The 24,258-nt window shown below is 41.2% G+C and overlaps 1 protein-coding gene across 2 annotated transcripts in view; it reads left to right on the top strand.

The window, feature by feature from the left end:
* Positions 1 to 24,258, top strand: part of LOC136867221 (DNA damage-regulated autophagy modulator protein 2) — a 189,339-nt gene that overhangs the window by 50,984 nt on the left and 114,097 nt on the right. Inside the window, exon 2 of one of the 2 annotated variants that reach the window (XM_067144358.2) lies at positions 20,043 to 20,118. In XM_067144358.2, the coding sequence (XP_067000459.1) occupies positions 20,048 to 20,118 (71 nt within the window). In that variant the 5' untranslated portion in view covers positions 20,043 to 20,047. The remainder of the gene's footprint in view (positions 1 to 20,042; positions 20,119 to 24,258) is intronic. The other variant, XM_067144359.2, reaches the window with a different exon arrangement.

Below are 24,258 nucleotides of genomic sequence, written 5' to 3' on the forward strand. Positions count from 1 at the left end.
GCAACGGGGAAGGGAGATTAAAGTTGTATTTTTTTTTTTTTTTGACATGTAATAGGTTGCGTTCAGTTTATCTTTTTTCCCACGGATGGGAATGGGAAGGATTTGGAAAGGAAGTCGGCCGTGGCCTATCACAAAAGTACCTATCCGGTATTTGCCTGGTGTTGAACATGGGACACCATGAAAATCATTTTTAGGTTGGGCGAGGCAGGATTCGTACCTACGCTCTCCCGAATGCACGCTACTACAGTCACGCTGGAGCTCTGCGGAGATTAATGCGTGTAAAATAAAACATAAATAATAATGTTGCTGCCATCTCACCACGATCAGCCCTGAACGTTTGCTTTTCTAGAAGGAGCTCGTCACTAAAACCAGTGACAGTTATAGTTTTCGTTATGTTCCTTTCAAGGCAAAGTACTTATTTTATTCCTTTTAAACACATCAACCCTTTCTGTCCTGTCATGTGTTCGCCTGTCATACATACTTTGCAAACCCATCACATATGTACGAGGTGCTTAGATGCCTGGTATCAATTCTGTGGCTGAACTCACTCCCAGGAAACTGCTTGCGCCACAATGTGTCCTTGCCCTACTTCACGCCGTCTGATGCGGCATGCAAAACAGCGCATGCTGTTCTTACTGATATCTCAAAAAGTAATAGTCCGATTTTTAAAATACTTACATATTTAAACTTGTACGCAGATGAACTTTTAAATCAGCTGTAGGAATTTGTGCCGTTCCATTTAAAAATATGGAGTTAGTATCAATATCTCAGTTGTTAATCACGCCATGAGACTACAGTAAGTAGCACGTTATTTTAAAAGACCCTGCGTACCATTTACGAATATGAAAACAGTATGCTGATATCTTTAATGGTTTAGAAGTTATTTCCGTGTAACATGTTAGGTGAATAACCCTGTATATAAATGATACGAGTAAAGAAGTGGAATCAGAGGTAAGGCTTTTTGCAGATGATGTTATTCTGTACAGAGTAATAAATAAGTTACAAGATTGTGAGCTACTGCAAAATGACTTCGATAATGTTGTGAGATGGACAGCAGGCAATGGTATGTTGATAAACGGGGTTAAAAGTCAGGTTGTGAGTTTCACAAATAGGAAAAGTCCTTTCAGTTTTAATTACTGCGTTGATGGAGTGAAAGTTCCTTATGGGGTTCACTGTAAGTACCGAGGTGTTAATATAAGGAAAGAACTTCATTGTGGTATTCACATAAATGGGATTGTAAATAAAGGGTACTGATCTCTGCACATGGTTCTGAGGGTGTTAGGGGGTGTAGTAAGGATGTAAAGGAGAGGGCATATAGGTCTCCGATAAGACCCCAACTAGAGTATGGTTCCACTGTATGGGACCCTCACCAGGATTACTTGATTCAAGAACTGGAAAAAGTCCAAAGAAAAGCAGCTTGATTTGTTCTGGGTGATTTCCGACAAAAGAGTAGGGTTACAAAAATATTGCAAAGTTTGGGCTGGGAAGACTTGGAAGAAAGGAGACGAGCTGCTCGACTAAGAGGTATGTTCCAAGCTATCAGCGGAGAGATGGCGTGGAGTATAAATTTGAGTGGTGTCTTTAAAAGTAGGAAAGATCACAATATGGAAATAAAGTTGGATTTCAAGAGGACATTTTGGGGAAAATATTCACTTATAGCAAGGGGAGTTAGGGATTGCAATAACTTACCAAGTGAGATGTTCAATGAATTTCAAATTTCTTTGAAATCATTTAAGAAAAGGCTAGGAATACAACAGATAGGGAATGTGCCACCTGGGCGACTGCCCTTAATGCAGATTAGGATTGATTGATTGATTGATTGATTGATTGATTGATTGATTGATTGATTGATTGATTGATTGATTGATTGATTGATATATCAGCCGTGTCAACCGTGTGACTGTGACTCATCCCTTATCTCAACTAGGCGTTATTTTCACAAATATAACGTTAAATAGTCAGCATTAAATTCTGTTGCTAATAAAACACTGTGCGTTTTATTGGACTACCAGTACCGGGTGAGCTGGCCGTGCGGTTAGGGGCGCGCAGCTGTGAACTTGCATTCGGGAGATAGTGGGTTCGACCCCCAGAGTCAGCAGCTCTGAATATGGTTTTCTGTCGTTTCCCATTTTCACACCAGGGGAATGCTGAGGTAGGGCTGTTCTATCCCATCGTCGCCGTAAGACCTGTGTCGGTATGACGTAAAGAAAATTGTAAAAAATAAAAGTAAATTATTGGACTATTTTAATCTAGGATGATCCAACCAGTACACACTCATAAACACATACATTATACCAAAAACCATCTCCCTAATTAGTGACTATTTACAAAAAAGTCTCTTATCCTCACAGCAGGTCTCCGCTCTGCTGGTATTTATCTCCGTAATCTTGATTGACAAATCTCACCTCTCACTTCGTTCTTAGGCACTAGTCACTCCACACTGCACCCAGCAGTTTCCTGTAGCTGGGTTCGAATATACGTCTCTTGACTCACAACACATGACTGCTGTTCACTTGGCTCGACTCCAGACAAGATTGATAATTTACTAAATCAACCACATGACCGCTCCACGCACTGAACTACTTAACACGTATCACTCGACAAGACAATAACACACCCCTCGACTACTACTCAACACTCCAACATTGCAGTACTGTCTACCACGACAACACTCACTCCTCCACTGACAACAACCTGTTCGCGTTGAGCCTTCCTTTATATACTGCCGGGAGTGTCCGAGGACATGTTCGGCTCGCCAGGTGCAGGTCTTTTGATTTGACTCCCGTAGGCGACCTGCGTGTTGTGATGAGGATGAAATGATGATGAAGACGACACATACACCCAGCTCCCGTGCCAGCGAAATTAACCAATGATGGTTAAATTTCCCGACCCTGCCGGGAATCGAACCTGGTGCCCCTGTGACCAAAGGCCAGCACTCTAACCATTTAGCGATGGAGCCGGACTACCTGGTGATGAGGTTTTAGTATCCTCGGGGTGTGGCCAAAATAAAAATGTTCTTTCTACTTTCGCCTTCCAGAATATTCGCAGAGACACCAGACGAAAAGCAAAGTGCAGGGAGAGGCCGACACATACTCTCAGTCTCCGACCGGAGGCCCTCGCCCAGACTCTCATCCCATCCAGGAAATACCGAAGGGGGCTTCCAGAGGGCTAGAAATCTCATGAGCACCGTAGCATTAAAACATCGGTTTTCACCTTTGGAATGTACGCTAGCTCAGCTACACGCACTCAAACTTTGACCGGAATCGAAGAGTATGTTAGAGCCGATGTTACGAATAGTGTGAGCTTTTACCTTCCAATGGCCTTCATGGCCTTTATGGAAATGGCATTTCTTTGCTTTCACATTTCGGTGGAGTCTTAAGGAGAATACAACGGGATTATCGGCCAAATTCGCTTTCAATTCGCTTTCAATGCTCGGGGTTGTCGGATGAAATCCTGACGTAATCCGGTAGTTTCAGAGTGATTAAAAGCAAAGGAAATGCTTCAGTTAACTCCTTAGTACTCAATAACTGACGGTCCGCGATAACAGTGGGAAGCAGAATGAATTGCAGGTCCAAGGTTCGATTATCAGCTTTGCCAGTAGCCATACCAATTTACTCAGAAGACCTGCCCTTCGATGCCGCCAAGTTACAGTGGGCCAGCATGTGAATTTGTTTAAAATTAATGGCGAAGTCGGGTGGTGGTGGTGGTGGTGGTGGTGGTGGTGGTCAATTAAAGCAATGTAAAATTACTTGCTAAGTAGAAATTACAGGTAAACTTAATCACTTTTTTTTAATATCTAATGCCTGTTAAGTCTTCAGTCCGAAGACTGGTGGATCCCCAAATAGCACTGCCAAATGGTATGTGTTTATAAGGAAACCGAGGAATCAATGGCGGCACTGTAATGAGGCGTACAAGGCATGATGAGGAGTGTAGTTTTTCATAGTTTTCCATAGTTTTCATCACTGGGGTAGACAGTGCTATTGCAACACAACCGGCACCTTTCATGCGGTCCAGACATATTGGTTGCGCTCTGAAAGTCATTACTCTACACCAACCATACCTGAACACTTCCCTAAATGTCACGGCCATAAATGATACGGAGACTTCTATAAAAACTTTGGTTTGTTCAGGGCTGTGGCAAAAGACAGCAAGAAATAGCAGCAGGTGGCCAATAACCAATGTAAAACTGAAATGATAGACATGGAGAAATGTGAGACATTGATTAAATTAGATTAAAATTACAAGCGCCTGTAAGAAAAAAACATACACATTCGATTATGTCACCATCTAATACACGGAGTAACATGGTATAACTTGCCATAGGTACTAGGAGCCATGCTGCCTGAGCTGGAGGGTTCGAATACGACAAACGCACCCAGTTGGGCTAAAGTTGCGGAATAAAGGCTCCCATTCACGTTCCACAAATCCTCTGAGGAAAATGTGTTTCGGAATGTACGGAGTGTGTACGGTAGAGAATTGTCCACTTGTAATGAACTGTATAGGCCGCTTAATCAGAAAGGAGAAACCATTTGATAATCCAGTGGAGTAGCCGCCACTGAGGCCGCTTTTCGATTAAACATCTCTCGCGACTTTATCAAGGAATTTCTTAAAATATACGAAATTGCAGGTTATAGAACCAAATGCCACAAAGATATGTAGCTTCTCCCAGTTCCCAAAATATTTAAGGTCGCTGGGACTCCATTCTGAGGTGAAATGTATACTCACATAACTTAAATAAGTGACGTAACCTATGGTAACAGAATTAACTTTCTTCATGCATCCCCATTGTCCCAATCCTTAGGCACTACCTTAGCAAGTTCATATGGAAAAAAATCTCTGTTTTGTAGCCACTCCTTGCACCATAGAGTTCTCCTAACACACACCTTCGGTCTTGTTTTAATGCATTTTGTTGCTGATAAACACCCGATAATAGCCAGGACATAGACTTCCTTTTTGCTAGCGATTATTGGCGACGCAAGGATGGTAAGGAGCTAGGGTTGGGAATGTAGCGACCGTGGTATTAACTAAGATACAGCCCCAGCATTTGCATGGTGTGAAAATGGGAAACAACGGAAAACCCTCTTCAGAGCTTCCAACGATGGGATTCGAACCCTCCATCTCCCGAATGAAAGCTCACAGATAAGCACGGCCAACTCGTAGGGTAGGCCATCGACGACGACGACGACGACGACGACGACGACGAACTGAACTGGATTGAACTGAAAGGTTTTTACGGAACGAGTGTGTTTGGTTTGCGGAGGGGATGGGTTAATTGAAGCATATCAGAAGAGCAGATCTGCGCGATTTTTCCCCAGAGGTTTTCCGAAACATATGCGGGCACGTGTGCCAGGGAATTACATGGAAGTATTGGTTGATTCTGCCAACCACTGTCGGGTATTTCTAACATTGTGACGTGTCAAATTGTCTTGTTGGAGATGTGATCATCAAGACTGTGATGTATGGGTGAACGTGATCTCCTGGATGGAGTCATAACCAAATCAGCTGAGAATGTCTTCCACGTGGATGACTGGTCCCAGAGAATGCCAGGAAGACATTTCTCGGCACAACGTTGCCACCATCACCTTGCATTCTTCTAGCAATGGTGGTAGGATGTTTTTCTGCACTGTTTGTCACATGGCACGTGAACTTCGATCCTTTTGATGAAGCAGATAACGGGACCTATCGGAAAGGGCCAACAGCGGTTAAATTCAAATTCCGTCGTACAAGCTGAGGCCTTTTGTGTCGCTGTACCCTCATGACCTCATGGCCATCCGTTTGCTTTGGAGCCTCATACACCACTCAACTGTCATTTTAGACCTCGTCTGGTAGATAGTCTCTTGGTCAGTGAGCTGCTGGACTGTATCATGTCGGTCGGCTTTTATGTAAAGTGACATTCACATCTCACACGATGGCACATGGTGCTCCACAGATATTCGCCGTGGTGCCATTTTATCATTCACGGTATATTTTCAGGTGGTGGTGGTGATTATTGTATTAAGAGGAAGTACAACTAGGCAACCATCCTCTAAATAACATTAATCAGAGAGAAAAATTGGAAGGGATCTCACACTTCGAAAAATGAAGTTATCGGCCAAAGAAAGACAAGGGCTCCGAAGGGCGTGACTCCCTAGGCCTCGATTGCTCTAATACAAAGAACAAGAGTTGACCAAGAGGGTTGGATAAGAGGAGCCTCACACAAGTAAGTTGAAGCAATGCCAGGACTCAGCTGAGGGCTCCATGGTCGCCAAACCACGCTCCCAAGTTAAGAGCCCTGGGTTTTTGTCGCCTCTTACTACAGGCAGGGGATACCGTGGGTGTTATTCTACCACTCCCACCTCAGGCCAGAAGATTTGTAGTGGTGATGGAGATATGTGGAGAAGGTAAGATGTGGCCCATACTAGGAACTGTCCCAGCATTCACCTTAGTGCAAGAGAATGGGAAACCACGGAAAACCATTCTCAGGAGAGGCGACGGTGAGGACCAGCCTTCTCCGTCTCTCGAACACAGAGGTGCAGAGCCACGGTAGAGCAGTCTTCACCACTCTTCTGTTCGGTGGGTCGGTTGGAGTGCAGAGCTGTCGGACCACGGACCACTCGTGGTAGACCGAAGACTACTCTGCAACCACCGACGCTGAAGTTGGGACCTATTGGCTCTTTTCTATTTCTACAACGGACGTACTTCGTGTGCCTTGTGGCTCCAACCTTAAACACTTTTTCCTCAGTGATTTCACATTTCTTTTAAATCCTAGGGCCCTCATAATTGCAGTGACACTAGAACGCCCAGAATAGCTCTAATTATCACACAGACTCTTCACACGCGAGCACACGGGCCTAATGACTGAAGATATATCAGCCCCTAAAATGGACCAACAACCCAGTGCGTTCTATTGTCGCTTGTATCCAAGTGAACTGAGACGTGAATGCTGCTACCTGTCAATCAAGTAAAACATTAATACTTTGGAATCTCGTTATTCTTCTGAAAGTAGATGATGGTTGAAGAAGAGGTTCATGAAGAGGTTGGAGAAGAGGCTGGAGTCAGTGAATATCGTAAGCGTTCTGTTTCACTATTCCGGATCCTTCGTTGTTGGTTAGCCGAGTATTTTGCTGTCAAGACGAAGGTCTGGTCAGTTCTCTCTCATGTTTTAATACCCATTTACTAAAGTGAAGTAATATGGTCATGGTGATGAGTGAGCACATGTGAAGGAAGAAGTAGACTATATATAAACCACAACAAATCCATCGTAGCCCATTACCATAGTTTCCATACACAACAAGGAACTATTCTAACAATAAAAATATATGCGAAAATTATTATATTCAGCGTCAGTTTTGATTATCTTCATACAGAACGTTTTAATTTATTATACAAGGTCAATTTTAATTTCTTACTGAACGTCAATTTTGATTATTTTCAGAACATCAACTTGATTATTTTTATAACAAAATTTGTATTTCTTTTACTTAACGTCTCTTTTCATCTTCATACTCTTATATCATTTTTATGTCGAATTTTAATTTGTATTATTTTAGTACGCAATGTGAGTTTAAACTCATAGTGAACGTCAAATTATTATGTTAATGCTCAACATCATTTTAATTATTTTTATATTCGATCTCAATTTCTACTGTTTCCGTACACGAAAGGAATTTATAATTAATTCAAAACTGATCGGAACAGTGTCAATTCTTGTTTTTTCTCGACGTCATTTCAGTTATTTCTAATATCACCGTCGTTTTTAATTATGTTTATCCTCAGCGAAAATTTGAGATGTTTTTTGTGCTCGCTGTCATTGTCTGTACCCAACGCAATTTTATATATCGTAGTGCGAGTTACTGCAGTCACGTCCTATTTTATGAACCATAGACAGCGGCTGAGTGGTCTAGTAAGTGCTTTGGAACAGGAGTGGGCCTCTCGGACATACTCTGAGTCGTGACCTCCTTGTACTCAAGTATCTAGGACTATAAAATCTACCGGTGGTCCCTGAATCTTTATAAGATAAATTCCCAATGGGACTGTGTATAAGTAGGCTAGCATGCTTTTTCACAGAAATGTACCGAGCTCAGAATTTATTAAGCAAGCCTCAAACCTGTGGGAATAATGGACTCCCACTTCTATTTGACAGGCCAGGGAAACCTTGGAAACAACTTGGCGAATGAAGTGGGGCTATCAGTATTGCAAGGCTTATGAAAGAAAGCAGAGCTGGCTGAGTCAGTAAACGAAACAGGATGCCTCTGGATGTGTTAGGATTTAGGGCCCTATCACACGGTCCACTTGCTTTCCACGCCACGCCACTCCACTCCATTCCACTTCACAGACACTTGCTGTCTACTTCCGTCAACTTGCCGGCAACTTCTCGTCCCTACCACATATTATGCGTCTCGGTTTGAATCTGGTCCATGGACGCGCACGTTATCATTGGGATTTTTATTCTTACGAAAAGAAGGTTGAGTACTAAGGTTCATTGGGTCCATCCATTGAATTCATATCACCTAGAACGAGGAGCTCATAGTTCTTCTAGATGAACGTACCAGTGATCTAAAAATGTTCCTTAATTACTTTCGTATGAGTGGGAATTTGTCTGAATTATTGTCAATCCTTGAAGCAAGTTTACACCAACATGAGAAAATGTATTCCGCCGTTATATTTTGAAACAAAATGATCAGTTAAGAGAAGATAACGAGGAGATTATAAGCCGTTATCAAAAGGTGTTGAAAGGAAAAGAGCACAGTGTGCAATACGGATGTTCTTCAGAATAAACGTAGCTCGCAACAAAGTTTCTTCTAGGTTCGTCAATGAGCGAATGAAGTGATAGATTTAGCGATTGGAGGAATTAGAACAAGAATTGGCTCAGTGCATTAAGCATGTGAGGGAGCAGATGAGGACGATGTAGACAAGTTTTATGAAGTATTGAGTGACATCGTAGTGAGAGTCAACAGCAAGGACAGGACACTGCTAATGAGTGATTTCAATGCGAGAATTGGAAATAGAACTGAAGTATATGAGGTGACTGGTAAATGTGAGGGAGATATAGAAGTAAATAGGAACTGGAAACGTTTACTGGACTTACATGATAGTATTAAATTAGCAATTGTAAATTCACCCTCAAGCATAAGGCTTACACATGGGAGGGTAGGGGCACCATGTCCGTAATAGACTATATATTAACTAACTACGAACTCTCCACGAACCTGCTACGTTGGCGTAGCAGGGGGAGAGGTGATACTCCCACGTGGCGCGTCCCAGGTGGCGAATAGGGGGGTCCTAACCGGCTTGCCGGCGGACTTGAGGGAAATAAAATACCTCTCGCGGACCAAACACACACCCCCTGTGGGTGGGGGAGGCTGACGAATAATACACCCACGGTATCCCCTGCCTGTCGTGAGAGGCGACTAAAAGGGGCGACCAAGGGATGATTGAATTAGAACCATGAACCTACTTTTGATTCGTACCATCACGCGGGGAACACCATGGGTTGCCTGTACTTGCGAGTTGTACCACTATGTTCGGTACGAAATGGGTTTGTGTTTAGTAGTAGTCATGAGCTTGGCCTGGGGGTTTCCAGTACCCGTGCGTCGTACCCATGTGAGCACCACCGCGGGTCTGAGCATAGCCTGTGAGTTGTACCGCTATATGAGCGACACCGTCGGTCTGCGTTGCCTGTGATTAGTATCCACTATGTGAGGAACACCAGGGAGCCCGTGGGACCGGCATCCGTGCCTAGTACACGTAGGTGAGGAAACTCATTGGTTTGCGTTGGCTATGAGTGGCGCCATTGTGTGAGAAACACCATAGGTCTGCATTACCTGTACGAAGTACAGTACTTGTGAGTAGTACCGTCTTGTGTGGAACACCGTGAGTTTCGCTACTTTTGATTAGTACCCAACATGACAAATAGCATGGTTCTACTTTACTCGCGACATGTACCATTCTGTGGGGCCTTAGACATGGATTTTGCACCCCTTTAGACATCAAGCATCATCGTGCTTTATGAGTGGTCCCTTGGTCAGTAATCAATTATGTATGATCTTTGTTTGAGTCTGATCCACTGTATTTTGTTTGTTTGTTTCCTTTTTCTTTTCTTTTTTTTGTTGGGTTCATGTCCATCTATTCATTCTTCATGACATTATTATTTTGTTTGGTCAGTGGATGAATTTGACATTTTTGTTCTTCCATTTCGTACCATTAGGGGCCGATGACCTCGATGTTAGGCCCCTTTAAACAACAAGCAAAAAAAAAAAAAGCTTTATAAGTGGTTCCTTGGTCGGTAATAATGTTATTTTCGATCTGTTTTGAGTCTGATCCACTGTTTTTTGTTTGTTTGTTTTTGGTTGGGTTCCTGTCCATCCATTCATTCTTCATGACATATTTTATTTTTATTTTGGTCAGTGGATGCCTTTGAAATTTTTATTTCATTTCGTACCATTAGGGGCCGATGACCTTCGATGTTAGGCCCCTTAAAACAAAAAGCATCATCATCATCATCATCATCATCATCAACAACTACGAACTCAGGAAGTCTATTAGGAAATTAGAAGTACATGGATATGGCTAGTAAAAATTTCCAAACAATAGACAGTCTGCAGATTCAAGATGTAGAAAGAGAGTGGATGGCATACGGGGTTGCTGTAGTAGTAACGGCCTAGGAGGAACGTTGTGTAAAGATGGGATAAAGCGAATATCTTGGTGGAATCATAAAGTCAGGGCAGCTTGTAAACCTTCAAAAGTATATCAAGAATGACTCCAAACAAGCACTGACATAAGTAGGGAATAGATGAAAACAACTAGTGCGAAACAAATCATTATAGATTCCCAGAAGAAATCACGGGAAGATTTGGGCAATAACGTAGAAACGCTTGGGCAAGAGTCAGGAAAACGTTTCTGAAGTGTAATACTTGTAAAGAAAGAAAGGAATGGATGAGGGAAACGGATAGCCTATTGGACAAATCAGATGAACTCACTGTAGATCACAGGGAACCACTGGACAGACGGAAGGTATATTTTGAAAATCCTCGCAACATAAAAGCAAATCTTTCTGTTGAAATCCCGATCAATGGAGATCAAGACACTAACAATATAATTGCATGAAGAATAATACGAAAAGTGTCAAAAGGGCTCAAAAAAATATATATCTAAAAATTTACAGCCACAATGTTTGTTCATACTCTAGAAGATTAGAGATTTACAGTCAAATGCTTTAACCACTTAATTGCGCTAGGGGTGGCATACAATATTTCTTGCCGGGCTGAGTGGCTCAGACGGTTGAGGCGCTGGCCTTCTGACCCCAGCATGGCAGGTTCGATCCTGGCTCAGTCCGGTGGTATTTGAAGGTGCTCAAATACGTCAGCCTCGTGTAAGTTATTTTACTGGCACGTAAAATAACTTTTGCGGGACTAAATTCCGGCACCTCGGCGTCTCCGAAAACCGTAAAAAGTAGTTAGTGGGACGTAAAGCAAATGACATTATTATTATTATTATTATTATTAGTATTATTATTATTATTATTATTATTATTTTATTATTATTATTATTATTATTATTAGTATTATTATTATTATTACAATATTTCTTCCCATTCTCCTGTAAAACTTTCTGAAACGATGTTGTTCGGTTTGTTTGGCAGCTTTACTGTCACACTCTGAAGAGACCGAGTGAGTTTGGGTCGTGCAGCTGTGAGCTTGCATTAGGGAGATACAGTTCGAATACTTGTCGAATACCGTCGACAGCCTTCGTTTCCTATTTTCCCACCAAGCAAATGCTGGGGCTGTACATTAATTAATGTCATGGCTGCTACCTTTCCAGTCCTAGCCCTTTCCCATCCTTCCGTTGCCGAAAACCTTCGATGTGTTAATGCGACTTTAAATAAGAAACAAACACTCTGAAGAGTCCGATTCGTTGGCTGAACGGTCAACGTACTGGCCTTCGGTTCAGAGGGTCCCGGATTCGATTCCCGGCTGGGTCGGGGATTTTAACCTTAATTGGTTAATTCCAATGGCTCGGGGGCTGGGTGTATGTGTTGTCTTCATCATCATTTCATCCTCATCACGACGCGCAGGTCGCCTACGGGAGTCAAATAGAAAGACCTCACCTGGCGAGCCTAACCCGTCCTGGGATATCCCGGCACTAAAAGCCATACGACATTTCATTTCACTCTGAAGAGTCTGAAATTCTTTACTTACTGTATGTAGTTCACTTTTACATTACCCAACATTAGTTTCTTCTCTGTGCAAATCTGAACTTGTTGGCAATAATAAGTCCCAGTAGTAATATTGTTAGGATATCCGTGTTTCGTATTTATCAATCTCAAAATTACTCCAACTACGGAGTTCACCAATACTCTTCGTTGAGAATTTATTTCCAAGGTCAAGCAATGGGAGTTCAATTAACAACTTGGTGTATCCAAAGAGGTCGTGATGAGCATAATGCAGCACTTTATGGCTATCGTCTAAACCAAAGGTGCTCACGCAGGGTATTCCGTCCCGCGGGTGCCCAGCACTGTGAAGTGGACGAGCTAGTAGGCGTTGAGAGCAGCGTATGCTGTCCAACCGCAGTGACGTGACTACGTCACAGGCCGTGAAGTTCTCCCAGTCATTCTCGATCACTGCGACGATACCCGAGTTTGAAATGGAGACAAAAAATAATGAGAAAGAGGGCGAAAATCCACGTCAATTTTCAATTTACGTTATAAGACAATGTTCATTGCAGTTCATGTATTTTGGCCGGATACAATAAATAATTTTATATTTTTATAATGTACGTAATGAAATTACAGTTTTCACTATTACACTATTACATTTTAAGAGGTGCTTTACAAACAGTTCTAATATAATACGGAGTTAAGTTGGATACAAGGGCGCCCATACCCGGGGGCAAGGTGGGGCCGCGGCCCCCCTCTAGCTCTCAGGGAAAGGGTAAACTCTAGTGTAGTCACGTGTTTTCCTTTCAAGAAAATGACTTAAGAGTCAGTATTACGTAAAAGCGGTAGTACCGTCCCCCAACAACAGGCAGGGGATACCGTGGGTTATTCTACCGCAGAGTAGAAGTCGCCATTTATCTTCCAAAATATTAAAATTACTATGTACCCCTAGGTCAGGCCCCTCCCCCCTCTAGAAACTGTCATATGGGCGCCCATGGGTGGATAAGCTGTTGCTTGTGTTTTTTTGGGTTTAAATTATCTGATAAACTCCCAACAATCCAATCATGCTTACCGGGAATAACATCAATGAGGTTATTTATTTGAAGGCATACTGTACATCTACCTGGTAGGTATATTTACATTGTTGCTGTTGTTGTACTTTAATATTGGATAGTAAATATCTATGTCCTCGCTCATGATGAAACTCCCTATCGCCATTTAGAGGCTAGCTATTGTCACTGGACGCCAGTACCATTTTAAATGCTATTCAGTCAACGGGGGAAGTCATACAACACTACAGCACTGTGCAAAAAATTGTTGCATTATGTAATTATCTTAATTTTTGCTTAATGAATAACAGGAATTTTACTTTTAAGAAAATGAAAGTACTGTGATTCCCATGCAAGGAATATAAGTCGTAGCTTGTACGCTTAAACCCTGTAGCTTTGTAACACAAACATTATAACGTGTAAGTTTTCTTTGAATGATTAAATACAAGAAAATGAAACCGACTGTTTATACCGAGCGCAGTATAAATCAAACAGGAATATCTTGAAAAGGTCAGAAGTTACAGTTTTATTCTAAATAATTAACCCCAATCGGCACTTCGGTGAGTAGTGGAGGAGAGCTCCGTAATCACAATCGAACGTCAATGCTCCCTCGCTTCCCGGAAAAGTGTGTCCGCTCTCTCGTTTCATTGCGACTTATGCTTGTTACGTAAGCTGCCCGCATTTACGTCACGCCTGCCCGGCCGCACTGGGCTTGCCTCAACGGGAGCCCAGCTGAGCACCTCTGGTCTAAACTGTATTTCATAGTTCTTAGATTCCTTGATCTGAAATAAGTCATTCCTCTCGTTCTTACTGATTCATTTAAAGGTCTTGATGTAGGGTGAGTGTACTGGTGATTGTTATTGTTCGGATCATCAGTCCATAGACTGGTTTGCTGCACGTCTTCAGTCCACCCTATCTTGTACTAACCTTTTCATTTCTATGCAACTACTGCATCCTACATTTACTCTAATCTCTTTCTCATATTCATACCTTGGTCTACCCCTACCGTTTATATCGCCTACACTTCCCTCGAAAACCAACTGAACAAGTGCTGGGTGTCTTAAGATCTGTCCTGTCAATCTGTTTCTTCTTCTGGTCAAATTTAGCCAAATCTTTCTCCTCTCACCAACTCGATTCAGTACCTCTTCATCCGTGATTCGATCTATCCATCTCGCCTTCAGTTTTCGTCTGTAACACCACATTTCAAAAGCTTCTATTCTCTTTATTTCTGAGCTAGTTATCGTCCATGTTTCACTTCCGTTCAATGCCAAGCTCCAGACGTCTTCAAAACTGCCCCTCTAATTCCTATATCAATGTACGAGATGAGCAAATTTCTTTTTTTTCTTAAAAAAGGCCTTCCTTGCTTGTGCTAGCCTGCATTTTATGTCCTGCTTACTTCTCCCATCGTTAGTTATTCTATTACCCAAGTAGCAATAGTAATCTACTTCCTTTAAGACTTCATTTCGTAATCTTATATCCCCTACAGAATGAAGGAGCGGAAAGGAACTGGCCACCCTATCGTACGGAAACTCCAGCTCAGGCACACCTCTGCGGAGGTTCGGACCTGCCTTCGGGAAGAATACACCTTTTTTTAAATCTATTTGTTCGAGGCGTCGACCTCGAAAGATCTTTTGCCCCCTACTTGCACCAAACGTTATGAACCTGCGTGTAATTGTAATTGCGGAAGTGTAAAGTGTTGAATGTGAGGAAAGGAGCGTTAAGGACGACACAAACGCCCAGTCCCCAGGCCAGGGATATTAATAATTTACAATCAAAAACCCCTGACCCGGCCAGGAAGAATCGAACCCGGGGCCGCCGGGTGACAGGCGGACGCGTTGCCCCCTACACCGCGGGGCTGGACGAATACACCCTTACTTTACCGTTATATTCCCTACATCACCTGACTTCGTTCGACTGCACTCCATTACTTTTGTTTTGTTTTGTATTTATTTTTATCTTGTACTCCTCCTCCAAGTCTGTCCATACCATTCAGCAATTTCTCCAGATCTTCTACAGACTCTGATAACCAGATATAAATTCAAACAATTTTAATAAGCGCCACCAGGGTTTGTAGGAATCACAGAACATGTGCATAGGTAGCTAATGTTTTCTTTGCCACTGGTTTAATAACTGATGTAACTGTGAATTATTGGTACAGTATAAATACGCCTTCTTGATATTTCCAGTTCAGTAAAAGCCCATTCACAGCTGTATATAAGCTTGTATTGTCCCTCGTATGCGTCCAAACTGCATTAACACATTTCGAAAATACAAAGTCCACCTCTGTGGTGTAGTGGTTAGTGTGATTAGCTACCACTCCCGGAGGTCCGGGTTCGATTCCCGGCTCTGCCACGAAATTTGAAAAGTGGTACGAGGGCTGGAACGGGGTCCACTCAGCCTCGGGAGGTCAACTGAGTAGAGGTGGGTTCGATTCCTACCTCAGCCATCCTGGAAGTGGTTTTCCATGGTTTCCCACTTCTCTTCCAGGCAAATGCCGGGATGGTACCTAACTTAAGGCCACGGCCGCTTCCTTCCCTCTTCCTTGTCTATCCCTTCCAATCTTCTCATCCCCCACCAAGGCCCCTGTTCAGCATAGCAGGTCAGGCCGCCTGGGCGAACGACACACGCCATGACAATAACAATAATGGGCACATAAAAGAACGTACAATGTGTCTCCCGTTAAATAATCAGTACAGAGACACCTTTGCCAAGTGTGTTTTAAAAAATGGTACGAAGCCCATTTCTATCCCATACGTAATTGTCGTAGGTAGTAGACTGACCAATTATTTTTGAAGAAAATAAGGGAGATTTCTATATCTATGACCAACTATAAGTACGATTTAGAACACGGCAAAATTTTACAAAAAAAAGCAATGTAGTGTTTGTAAAAATAATTAAAAAGAACTTTATTTTATACTTTAAGAAGACCGAAATATATTTCGCAACAGATTTTGTTTTCAGACAATAGTTTGCCATCACGTTTAGCAAATTCTAAAATTTCATTGCAAGAATTCGCGAAGTTCATTGCAACTTGCAGTTCTGATTTGATCAGCGTTGTACTGCTCCTATTCCTAACATCTGTCCACTTGTTATTCATGAGAGAAAATGCTCTCTCTGTATGAGCATTACTATCTGGTATGCTCATAACATAGCCTACCAACTTTCCCAAGTTTTCAGAAGTTATATTGCTCGATTTTAAGCTGGTGAAAACTGCCACCCATTTCGGCTAGTGTTACCCCCTAAAGACACAGCACATGTTATTGCATCCTTGCAACTACAAAATTCCTCATACAATTCATCTTCATTCACACAATCCAGTTGGATACATTCGACAACGTCATGTATGTCATTGAATGTTAATTCCCTTTTAAGATAAACTATCATTAACTACCAATAAATTTGTTAAGCATTTAAGAATAATAATTCAAAGAAATTGCTTTCACATGTAGATTTCAAATTTGAATTGAGAACAGTAGCTAACATTTTGTTAGTAACACTACCGAGGTATCTATACTGCTTCATGAGACTCCATAATACCAAGATCAGAATTCTCCAAATATTTTGCTGTTTGAATAAAAACTTTTCCAATATTCTCAAAGAAACTAATATGAGCCTCAATAATTGTTTATAATTCTGGATTTTCATTGTTGAAATACCGTTTCAGAACTTTTGGACAATCTGAATCATCTATGCTTTCAAAATAGTTTTTTGTAGGCTTCCAATTGTTTAAAAGCTTTTCTGCGGCAGGTGTAAGAAATACCATCTAGTACTTCAGTGACGAAAGATTTTGGTCCATTGAACATCAACAAATTCAAAAAATGAGTTTAATGTTTTCCTTCGTTTAGCAGAACAGGAAAATGACTACCATTATTTAACCCTAACATTTCAATATCTACATAATCTAAATAATTACATCCACGTTTTATGGCATTATGAAGCACATGGTTAGAACAACTGGCTTTAAGGATTTTTCCGTTCTAATTAGGCCTGAATAAAAGTTTCATGACTGAATGATGCTCGCCGTAATTCACATTGTCACCATCAGCACAGTATGATGATATATTACGGACACTCAAATTGTTTGGATTTAGTGAGTTAATTAATAACCTATGGACATCAATTTCACTTTCTTCTGCCTATTCTATGAAATCCAACAGTTTGTTTTGGATTCCATTAAAGGGGTCAAAATATCGCCCAACAACTGGAAACATTTTCCTGTTTAGGTGATTGGAGGCATCTTTTGCTAAAGAAAAGAACGTGCTACACTTTCTGGGGTCATTTAAGGCGACACTCCGGAGATAAAATTCGACATTTTGGTCATTTTGGTGAAATTTTTTAAATGATTGAAATTGAAAGGATTGAGTTTCTGTTTTCTTGTCACGAAGTTATTCCGCTGAATTTAAACAATTTATCACTGTAATAATGCTTTGTTTGCTAATTGTAATTTTACAATTAAATCCCATTTTTCTCCTATAATATTCTGCCAAATGTAACAATATTTGTATGGTATATGTATCACAGCTATATTAAGAAACCTGCGTATGGAAATTTTTATTGCAGAATTTTTCCAAGGACTAGGGATTTTTAAGTCCAAAATTTTAGAACGCAAAATTACACAAACAATAGTTTGATATATCACCTTATATAAATTATGTACAGAAAAATCGATACGTAGTTATTTTAAAAGAAGCATGGAAGCATTATCTACCTAATTACGAATTTACATTAACATGTTAATTAAATTTCATGGAAAAATTTTCAAAAAATTATTTTGGGAAAGCTATTAATTGTATATGAAAGAAATTTTCATGGTATCTCTACTTTTATGTATGTGACATTCCCACAAAGTTTCGTGAAAAACCATCCATTACGTAAAAATATCTTTTTATCTCTGGAGTGTCGCCTTTAATGACCCCAGAAAGTGTAGCACGGAGATTTTTTTGGACACATCTGATTCGCTGAACACATTTTTGGAAAGTTTGATCAGTTGATCACACAGTCCATGCTCCTGTAGCTGAGATTGTGTCGTACTGAGTAGTAAACTAATGAAAGTTCACCAGCAATACATCGTCATTATTTAGGCTTCTGCTAAGGTATGGAGAACTGAACAAAGTTGAAATCTTAGACATTAAGAAGTGCTGACATTTTTACTTTACTTTTGTGGCCTACAAGAAACCACAAGAAGTTAACTTAGAAAGGCCAACTTACGTAATTCGAACAATTTACGCACTGAAGAACAAGATATAACATTTCAGAATGAAAAAGACTAATTTATTACCTGCAGTATCCATGTGATGTATACAGTCGTTCTTGCCGCCATGTGCGATGCTAAACTCGCGTTTGCAGATCGAACACTTTCCTTTATAAACATTAGACTGTGCAGGTTCAGTTCAGGAATATAAACTTTCCCATTTCGAAAGATATGTACACATATACTTCATTTTCTTTTTTTGGTGGCGTTTTAGCTTCGTCATCACTGCCCCTATACGGCTCACAGATAATGTAGAGTAAAACTACTGAAACCAAATGACGCCAAAGCACCCCCGGCTGAACAACAAAAAGAACGAAAGTCAGGAAGTACCGGTAAGTACGCGTTCATTGGTTTAACAGACAAGGAGATTTAAACTCATTGGTTCGTCATTTCTAAACGAGATAATCGATAGGAAAAAAAAAACTATATAGAATCAACTGCGTCTGCCCTCGAACGTTTTAAACAAATTTTGGCCGTGTGCGCAAAATTTAAATGACTGAAACAATGATTTTACTGACGAAAAAATACGGGAGAAATTCCCCCAAAGAAACAGAAAATACGGGAGCTGGGAGATCGTGAAAATATAGCGTCAAATACGGGAGATTCCGGGAAATACGGGAGAGTTGGTCGCCACACTTGGCCAGGCACTTATTTCGACAAGCAGACATGTAGCACTGGCAAAAAGTAATAAGTTATTGAAATGAGCACGTTTTCGAAACTAGTGCCAACATTTTGAACGTTCAGATATGGTGAGGGTGATGCGTCACAGACTGTATGTTCACCCTGCCCGGCGACATCAACACGAGGTATGAGTCATACGTAGCACTCACCGTCTTAGACCTTCGGGTTACCAACCGCAAATGGCGTTACATTTGTAAACATGCAGTCCGACTCGTTGGCTGAACGGTCAGCGTACTGGCCTTCGGTTCAGAGGGTCTCGGGTTCGATTCCCGGCCGGGTCGGGGATTTTTAACCTTAATTGGTGAATTCCAATGGCACGCGGTCTGCGTGTATGTGTTGCCTTCAACATCGTTTCATCCTCATCACGACGCGCAGGTCGCCTACGGGAGTCAAATAGAAAGACCTGCCCCTGGCGAGCCGAATCCGTCCTGGGATATCCCGGCACTAAAAGCCATACGACATTTCATTTTTCATTTTGTAAACATGCACACTTCAATAATAATCCTTTTACGTCTGTACAATGAAAATAATTGCATCGTTGAATGTGACTGCCTACGATCAATTGTGTATGCGACAGAAATGCGTAGGCTATAGTTCCATTCAAATTATTATTATTATTATTATTATTATTATTATTATTATTATTATTATTATTATTATTATTATTATTCACCCACTGTCTTCAGCTAGTCAGAAGATATCTGAGGTGAAGAACTTACGTGGTTCACTCTACATACTGTAAGTTAATAAGAGTGTATTTCCGTTGGATTGAACTACATTCAAATACGTAAGGTAGCCAATTCTCTAAGCCCAACATTATCCATCTGGGATATTTGTCATTCTAATGTACTTTCCTGTATCCAGTTATTTTGTAATAATACGAAGAAATTGTGATTGCGGCTGAATGGTTTTTTTTCTTGCATTGCAGCAGTCATGGTGTATCGTCGGCTATACATCATCCCCATATCAGTATTCTTCCTGGTCGTCGTCACCTTCATCATCACGTAAGTGATCTAGTGGTCATCCTCACTCTGTGAATAATAATAATAATAATAATAATAATAATAATAATAATAATAATAATAATAATAATAATACCTAGCATGTCGCTGCGCTCTTTGAGTCACGTAACTATCAGCTTGCATGCAGAAGATAGCGGGTTTGAATCCCACTGTCGGCAGTATTGAAGATGGTTTTGCGTGGTTTCCCATCTTCACACCAGGCAAATGTCGGAGTTGTACCTTAAGGCTACGGCCGCTTCCTTCCCACTCCTAGTTCTTTCCTCTCCCATCGTCGCCATAAGACCTATCCGTGTCGGCGCGACATAAAACAAATTGAATAATAATAATAATAATAATAATAATAATAATAATAATAATAATAATAATAATAATAATAATAATGTCCGCCTCTGTGGTGTAATGTTTAGTGTGATTATCTGCCACCCGCGGAGGCCCGGGTTCGATTCCCGGCTCTGCCACGAAGTTTGTAAAGTGGTTTGATGGCTGGAACGGGGTCCACTCAACCTCGGGAGGTCAACTGAGTAGTTGAGGGGGGGGTTCGATTCTCACCTCAGCCATCCTCGAAATGGTTTTCCGTAGTTTCTCACTTCCCCTCCAGGCAAGATCCTGGATGGTACCCAACTTAAGGCCACGGCCGCTTCCTTCCCTCTTCCTTGTCGATCCCTTCCAAACTCCCCTCCCACCCCCCACAAGGCCCCTGTTCAGCATAGCAAGTGAGGCTGTCTGGGCAAGGTACTGATCCTCCTTCCCAGCTGTATCCCCGACCCAAAGTCTCACGCTCCAGGACATTGCCCTTGAGGGATCCCTCTCTGAGTCCGAGGGGGGAAAACAACTCTGGAGGGCAAACTTATTCAGAAATAATAATAATAATAATAATAATAATAATAATAATAATAATAATAATAATAATAATAAAAATAATAAAAATATGTTCTTGGATATTAAGACACCCTTTTGTGGTAACGCCGTTATGAGTATATGTGTAACACTTTAGTAGTCCTGCTTTCCCCTTTAAACCAATAATCACCGCCATGGCTTCTTTATTTCCGTTACCGTACATCCTAGTTCTGAATCGAAGTCCTTTTTATTGAACGAATTGTTGGTATTAATTTTGGCTCATGCTCATCGAATTCTCTCTGGGTTCTTTCTACACGTTTTTATTGAACAAAAAATGAAATAAATGTTGGGCGTCAGGGAATCAGACTGATAAATAAAATTAACTAAAACTGAAATTAAACATAGTACTGATGTCACAATGCAAATTAACGATTTTTTTGGTCGTGTCCGATGATTATGGATTCCAAAGGCGGGGGCATAAAAATGCTATTAAGAATAGGATGAAATGGTTTCCTGTCAATAGAGTTCATGTAGAATATCAAATGAAAAAGATCGGCGCAGGCCCTTAACTTAAAAGGACTGAAAACTTCTAAAATATTCTTATTTCCTCATTTATTCTTCATTTCATCATACATAAATTCTTCATTTATATATATATATATATATATATATATATATATTCGTTTATTATTTATTTATTTCAACAAATATTTATTACATACAGGGCAATGATATGAGAAGTATGAGACGTAATGTTTAGCGATTACTTGCGTGTTTCTAGCAAATGTTAAATCTATGTTTCTTTTAATCGCAGAGGACTCGAATTTGATCCTGCAGAGAGCTGTTTTGGTCTCATTTTGTTCGGAATTCGGCCTCTTGTCAATGGTGGAGTAAACAGACGGTTTCGCTTGTTTTGTTGCGGTTTAAAGTTAGACATTATTAAAAATTGCCGAAAATTTCACAAAATATATTTTCAGAGAGATATCCGTCCCCGAAGGCTTCATCAACTGAAATTATTGTAAGTCTTTGTTTAAGGTAGGGCCTATTATATAGGCTTCCAAATGACATTTTATTTTTCGACTTCGGACTGACGGTTCTGAAGTTATAACGCTTGCGCTATAGCGCGGTATTGCAGAATGAAAACATTTAGCGGCCATTTTGTTTTGACGGTGACGTAATCTTTTGTTGTGTCAAATGGTAGTTTGAGTTCTTTTTTGCAATAATATAATTACAGTGGCGATGTTGTTAATAGATACAGAGATATCAGCATTGCAAAATAGCGTCGCGTTTCGTGACGGGCGTTTCAGCGCCCAGTACGGATCGAAAAAAAGAGACTTTTCCACGTCAAAGATATGAGTGGAGAACTGTGTCGGAACCATGGCTGCAGGTCCTTTGGGTGTTAGAAATATGTGAATAAAAATCAAACCAAACCTAACCCCATGGTGCAACAGCCCTGAAGGGCCTTGGCCTACCAAGAGACTGGTGCTCAGCCCGAAGGCCTGCAGATTACGAGGCGTTGTGTGGTCGGCACGAGAAATTCTCTAGGCCGTTATTCTTGGCTTTCTAGACCGAGGCCACCGTCTTACCATCGGATAGCCCCTCAATTGTAATCACGTAGGCTGAGTGGAGCTCGAATCGGCCCTCAGATCCGGGTAAAATCACTGACCTAGCTGGGGATCGAACCCGGGGCTTCCGGGTAAGAGGCAGGCACGCTACCCCTACACTACGCGGCCGGCAGAAATATGTGAATGTGCAGAGTTAATTTTACAAATACCTTGTTTTTTTTTGGCTCCTCTTTTCTGAATGTTGGCAGATAACACTATTTCTAATCTTAATCGATTCTGTTATATCCTGGTGAGTGCCTTTGGGTGTATCAGACGTACTCGGTCGTGGCTTACAGCGCTCGATCACAACGACTTTCTTACCTTGTATGTAAGCTCGCCTATGCTGAGCCTCGGATAGTTTGGCTTGTTCGATTCCTTTAGACTCATTCTTCTTCTTTTCGTTTGCGATAGGCTTGAATTTCGAACAGTAAAACAGCATGGCGACGCGCGCTACTCTGTTCGAGGAGCTGTCAGACACTACAGTTCTGAAAATGAAACACACACCTAAATAGTGTTTGCGGCCAACATTTGTTAATGCCAGCGGCAAGTCAAACCTGCGGATTCTCTTGATGAATTCCCCCTATGCCTATCTTCACTCGGTCTATCTGTAAACAGACCAATGGTTAGAGCCCTGCACGGATGCGGATATCCGCGGATTTACCCGCGGGTATATATCCGCGAAGTTATTCTCTTGGAGGACGCAAACTGTATGGCAGTGCGGATAATTTTGCTGATAATACTTACAATATCCGCAGATAACAATTCGCGGGTGCGGATAATGAAGCTTATTCATTTTCACTCAGGTATAGACTACTCTTATTTTTGCTTGTCGTCAGGTGACCCTTGACCGTGGTATGGGTGAATTGCGATATATATAAAGAACCTTGAGACCATAAAGACGTAAATCTGACCTAAGCCTAGCTGGCTCCTGCCCGCAATTAATGGAAGAAGGAACCAAGGTCAATACGTCGGTAGTTTTCGCGATAGAAAATCCCTCATAAACCTGCGACTGTGGGGAGTCTGATGCCAGGTGTCAGGCCTATTGTATTATGTTAACAGAACAATCTATATACCGTAGTTAATATTTACAGTATCCGCGGATAACAATTCGCGGATGCGGATAATATTTTGTATATCCGCGCAGGCCTCTACCAATAGTCTGTCACTCGCTCGACCAAACCACAGCAGACATATTCAGGTCCATATATACCAATGAGCACACCGGAACAGTTACCCTGGAGCATAGAATTTAGAAGACGGCATTTGTCCCGAAACGCATACAAAACATTCGCGGGTTTTAATTATGAAAGAGGGATACATACGTCTTTAAGAATTCAATATCTTTACTTTTTCTTATCGACTACTGTAATTCCTTCCAAGAAACTATCATGGAATGCTGAACTTAAGCACAAGTAAATGACGTCAGAAATATATTTAAGAGCTTAATTAATTTTGCTGATTATCATTTATCTATGAATATTATGGAATCTAGTTACTATAAATCACTGTTAACCCATATTTTATTTTGCTACTAAGTTATAAGATACTGACTCTTACCGATTTAACACTCAACATAGTTTGGTGTAGGCCTATGCGGTCAACACTCGCTAATGTCAAACCTGGGGAATTTCGCCTCCACTATGGTGCTAAAGCCCTCATGGGCCTTGGCCTACCAAGCGAT

Source organism: Anabrus simplex, chromosome 3 (assembly GCF_040414725.1).
Source record: "Anabrus simplex isolate iqAnaSimp1 chromosome 3, ASM4041472v1, whole genome shotgun sequence".
Classification (NCBI taxonomy): Eukaryota; Metazoa; Arthropoda; class Insecta; order Orthoptera; family Tettigoniidae; genus Anabrus; species Anabrus simplex.